At 35.2% G+C, this 5,992-nt stretch overlaps 1 protein-coding gene across 1 annotated transcript in view; it reads left to right on the forward strand.

The window, feature by feature from the left end:
• The window catches only part of LOC132163043 (uncharacterized), a 5,571-nt gene extending 1,918 nt beyond the window's left edge, over positions 1–3,653 (forward strand). The window contains exons 2-3 of the mRNA XM_059573244.1: positions 2,213–2,665; positions 3,340–3,653. Coding sequence (XP_059429227.1) covers positions 2,213–2,665; positions 3,340–3,653 — 767 coding nt within the window. The remainder of the gene's footprint in view (positions 1–2,212; positions 2,666–3,339) is intronic.
• The last annotated feature ends 2,339 nt before the right edge of the window (positions 3,654–5,992 follow it).

Below are 5,992 nucleotides of genomic sequence, written 5' to 3' on the forward strand. Positions count from 1 at the left end.
TTTTGATAAAAGACCAAATTCATTCTTCCGTCCATTGACCATCAGTTGACCTAACAGAATTTCACGTGGACCAATTAGAAGCTTACATTTGGCATAAATGGCCACGTTATCAGTGATGAGGTGGCACCTAATTAAATTTTAAAAAAAATTAAAATTAAAAATCTATTTTTTTCATTAAAAAAAAATTGGGGTGACTCGGCCACCCCCATGGAGCCAAGGGGGTGGTTTCGGCCAACCCCCAATTTTTTTTTTTTTAATGAAAAAAATATATTTTTTAATTCTAATTTTTTTAAAAAAAAATAAAAAATTTAATTATGTGCCACGTCATCAGTGATGACGTGGCCACTTATGCCAAATGTAAGCTTCTAATTGGTTCACGTGGAGTTCCGTTAAGTCAACTAACGGTCAATGGATGGAAGAATGAATTGGCCTTTTATCAAAACCGGAAGGACCTCCTGTGATAAAAAATAAACCCTAGAAAAAAAAATTAAGTGAAACCCCATGGAGTTATTTAGTATTTACCTCTTACTTATAACCACAATTGAAGTATTAATGTATTATCATTATAATTTTAGCAATTTATATATTATTACTATAATTAATATGATTATATCACATGATGAATTGATCATTAAATCATATGATTATATAATAACAAATAATACATATATAATATGACATAACTCATAAGTCATAAGTCTACAGGTTAATCATGTGATTCATATTATTCATGTACATTGTACAATGATAATTACAATTGAATTAAACAATGTGTTACTTATAACCACAATTGAATCGAAGCATTATTATTTATTAGATACTTTATTCTTAGAAAACATATATCAAATTATCTTAGATTCTTAGATCTAAGATAGTTTTATTATATTAAAATGAATTGTGATTTGTAAAATAATATGATCATATAATTTAAGTATGAGTGTATGACCATTAGATCCTTAGGAATTTAGGACTTAGGAGTTTTAGTATTACCATAATACCATTCGATAATAAGTCCAATTCAAAAAAAAAAAAAAAAAAAGAGATTATAAGTAAATATGATAATAATTTAAATCATTAATCATATGATTATATAATATCAAATTAAGTAATTGACATTAGATTCAACAATATGTTACTTATAGGGGTGTTAAGGGAGCAAGCCGCTCGCGCTCGAGTTCGGGCTCAGTTCGGGCTCGACTCGAATATTAAATGAAGAGTTTCGTAAACACGAATTCTAGCTTCAATATTAAACAAAGCAAGTTCGGCTCGACTCGACTAAGCTCGCGAGCAAGTTCGTATAAGGCTTGCCTCGATTATTAGGCTCAGCTCTTATATTTTTTTAATAAGTAACAAATAACAATATATAGTCAACATTACTCAATAATAACAAATATATTATATACCTTTGTTTTTTGTTATTTATGCATATGTGTGTGAGTATATATATATAAACACACACACACACACACACACACATATATATATATAAGAAATATTTGATTTTATCATTAATCATTTTATCATATGGTATATCTGCATAAGTTATTGTGTTAAAACGTATATCACATAATCTTAGATCTAAGATAATATTAATATGAATTGTAAGATAATATGATCATATAATTTAACTATTTAAGTATGAATAATAACATTGACCTATATAATGATTCAATCATATAAGTATATAAATGTTTACATATAAGATACAATATATCTTAATATTGACATTATACTTAACTTGTGTTAAGCATTAACATTTTAATATATTAACTAAATAATACTATATGTAATATGATGGTAGACTATTAGTGTGTGTGTGTGTGACATAAAGTCGTTTGACATTGTCATTTAAAAAACATAAGAAACGAAAAAACGCGATTGAAAAAAACACAATTTTTAAAATCACAATTATTAAAATTGAAATATCAAACTAAACTTAAATAATACTAAATAACACAATTTTTATTCCTAATTCCTAAATTTTGAATTTTAAATTTTTGATTGGATTTAATCTTGGCTGTCTAATTGAATTGAATTTAATATCGGCTGTTGGATTTGATTAATGGAACCAGTCTCACCATAAGACGCACACACAGGATTATGATAGATCCCAGCAAAATTGAGGTAATCACTAGCTAGCCTATTCCCAAGTCCCTTCATGACATCAGAAGCTTTCATGGAATTTCATCATTGTACCGGCATTTCATCAAAGGCTTCAGCATCACTATTGCTCCCATCACAGAATGCCTTAAGGGAGGAACGTTTAAGTGGACGGAAGAAGCCCAAAAGAGCTTTGAACTTTTTAAGCAGAAAGTAACGGATTTCTCCAAAGTGTTTGAAATTGATTGCGATGCTTCTAATATGGGAATTGGTGGTGTTCTCAACCAAGAAGGCAAGCCAATTGCCTTTTTCAGTGAAAAGCTTAATGACTCTCGAAAGAAGTATTCCACCTATGACAAAGAATTCTATGCTCTTGTTCGTGCCTTGGAGCATTGGAGTCATTATCTACTCTCCAAAGAATTTATACTTCATTCTAACCATGAAGCTTTGAAGTACTTGAATAGCCAGCAGAAGCTCAACACACGACATGCAAAATGGAGTGAGTTTTTGCAAGCTTTTTCATTCTCAATTAAGCACAAGGTAGTTAAACTCCATGCAAGTGCAGGTTGTGGGTTTTGAAGTTGTCAACCAACTTTACAAAGATGATCCTAATTTTGGCTGTGTTTGGAAGGAATGTTTTAATGGTCCTAACAACCATTTCTTGCTGCAAGATGGTTTTCTTTTCAAAAACAACCATTTATGCATTCCCCAATGTTCATTAAGAGAAGCCACTATCAAAGAAGCCCATGGAGGAGGTCTTGCTGGTCATTTTGGCAGTGACAAAACTTTAGCTCTTGTGCAGGAGAATTTCATTTGGCCCAAGATAGTACGAGATGTTGTGCGGCACGTGAAGCAATTTTGAATTTGCCACCTCGCAAAGAGTCGCAAACAGAACACCAGACTATATATCTCATTGCCTGTTTCAAATGCTCCATGAGAGGATATTAGTCTTGACTTTGTTGTGGGTTTACCTAGAACCAAAAGGAACAAAGATTCTATTATGGTGGTGGTTGACCGATTCTCAAAGATGACCCATTTTGTTCCTTGCAACAAAACTCTTGATGCATCATGCATCTCATGTTGCTGATTTGTATTTCAGAGAGATAGTCAAGCTTCAGGGCATTCCCAAAACGTTCACTTCCGACCATGATTCCAAGTTTGTTGGTCATTTTTGGCGTACACTTTGGCGAAAGCTTGGAACTATCCTCTAATTCAGCTCTGCATACTATCCCCAAACAGATGGTCAAACTGAAGTTGTTAATCGAAGTTTGAGAAACCTCTTGAGGAGTTTTGTGGGAAAGAACATCCGTCAATGGGATCTCCTCCTTGCCCAAGCTGAATTTGCCTATAATAGGTCTACTAGTCAAACCACTGGTTGTAGTCCTTTTAAAGCTGTCTATGGCCTAAACCCCATTAGCCCTCTTGATTTGGCTCTAATTCCTACAACCATTCAATTTAGTGGCAATGCTAATGAACGAGCCAAGGGAATCAAAAAGTTGCATAAGCAGGTTCGAGGTCATATTCAGAAGCAAAATGAGAAGTATCGAACATAGGCCAATAAGCATAGAAAGCCAATGGTTTTCAAAGAAGGAGATTTGGTATGGATTCATCTTCGAAAAGAATGTTTTCCAGCGAAACGGCGATCTAAGCTCCTACCACAAGCATATGGTCCTTTCAAAGTGCTCCAACGCATTGGAGAAAATGCTTACAAGATTGAGCCCCCTGGAGAGTATGGTGTATTTGCCACTTTCAATGTATGTGACTTAGCACCATATGAAGAAATCGAAGAGACCACAGACTTGAGGGCAAGTCCTCATCAACCGGGGGAGTATGACACGGGTGTGTCCAGCAAGAGTTCATTTAACAATTTCCAAAGCTTCAATCCAAGTAAGTCCACAAGACCAACAGAATGCCAAGGCCCAAATTGAAAAAATCTTGATGCAGTCTAGAGAGTTCTAGTGAGTTCAAAAACATCATAGTCATCCATTACTTCATCATTTCAAACACATTCCTAGGTCTAACTTGAAGTTTAGAATCTTATCTTTCCAATTAAAAAGGTTTCAGATCATTTGGAGTCGCGAGCCAAAAGTTATGATGATTTCAAGTGGAGTGGTCAGCCTTCTCGGGAATACGCATTAAGGTGGCTATTTGTCCCCTTGTCTGCTACCCCACGAATTAATGATTGTTTTATGCCATTATTACTTGTTTAACTTCATTAGATGTTTATCCTATGCGTAGAGGGTTGTTCTAAGCTTATATAATACTTATGTGTGTAAGTGTAGGTTAGACTAGAGTATTGTGTTAAAAAATCAGCCTTTGGCTTTTGAGATGAGAGTTCTCCTTGTATCTCTGTATCTCTTTGGTGTGAGCCTTAGAGTGGTGAGTGTTCTAGTTATGTATCCCTTGTTATAATCATTTGGGTGGTTATATTTTGTATCCCTTTGGTGTTATCTCTTAGGTGGTGAACTTCTATCTGTCATTTGAGTGTGAATTTGTGTACTTGTTTTCCATCTCCATTTTTGTCCGGTATCACATGAGCCACTAGAAATCACCCCATGGTCCATCGACACACTTTGTAATATCCCGACAAATCACCATTTCTTTTAAAGAGTTAAAGATTTCTTAACCGGTTAACAAAGCCTTAAAACAAGTGGCCTAAACCTTCTTTGAATAAACCAAGCCCTTAAGACCTTTAAAGAAGCAAAAGCCTAAAAACACCCTCACTAGGCAAGCGCTCGCCCAAGGGACCACAAGAGCGCTCGCATGAACAGTGCAATACCCAATCGTACATTTGAGTATTTTTTACTTTTTGTGAACAGTACACGAGCACTCGTTGACTAATTTTCAAACTCTTGGATAATACCCAAATTGCATGCCTGAAAAGCATTTTTAACTCGTTGTGAACAGTACATGAGCGCTCGTATCTTTTCAGGATTTCTCCTACAGTGCCCTCAACCTTTTCCCCATATATTAACGCACCCCCACTCGACCATTCAGCCTCATTTTTGCCTTTATTACTCCCTAGAACTGCTGTGTGAGCGTTGTTGTGAGCCTTGAGTGTTTCCTTGGTGTTTTTGGAGGAAGAAAGGAGAAAGTGTGAAGCCTTGCTATCTTCTAAGGTGATTTCTTGACCCTTCCTTTGTGCTCTTTTTAATTATTGTTACTACTCTCTTAATGTTGCAAGCTTTAAAGATGCCATAACAAGTCCCTGTATCCATTATTCTTGTAAAACCAAGAATAATTTTGAAAGGCTTTCAACCCACACTTGTTCTTTTTAAAAGTTGCATGATAATATGTTTTTCACTTGAATGTGCCTATTTCTTAACAAAATCAAGAATGTTTTCAAAGGGTTTTTAAACACCTCTTTGATTCTTTGTGTTGTGTTTTCTTGTGATGCAAGTGTTTATTTTGAACCTAGAAAATAAATACCAACCCATAGCCTTAGATAGAAGCCTAGACGCATTTTGGGGGATTTCTGGCCAAACCATAGCTCCTGGCCTAACGCTTGCCCTAGGGAACAAGCACTCGTCCAGAGAGCAAGTTACACGACCCTTAGCCCCATAAATGTGTACAAAGGTTTTAGCAACCCCATATATATATATATATATATCAACAACTAGTATCTTAGTCTCCTCAAAAACTGCCACCAACGGCATGTTACAAAACGTACAAGGTTAATAATAGCACACTATATATCACAAGATGTCATAAGTGACATACTGAAATACATACATCAAACACTACTAGTATTTCTACAACTGACTTTGAGTAAGGTAGCGCTTCCAAAATGAATGGGGCGTCCTATCAGTTCTATGCACAGTAGTGTGGACTCTCGTACGGAGCCACATCCTCTTCTTCCTCTTTCTCAACCGCATCTAGAAAATTGTCACAA

Source organism: Corylus avellana, chromosome ca10, assembly GCF_901000735.1.
Source record: "Corylus avellana chromosome ca10, CavTom2PMs-1.0".
Taxonomy (NCBI): domain Eukaryota; kingdom Viridiplantae; phylum Streptophyta; class Magnoliopsida; order Fagales; family Betulaceae; genus Corylus; species Corylus avellana.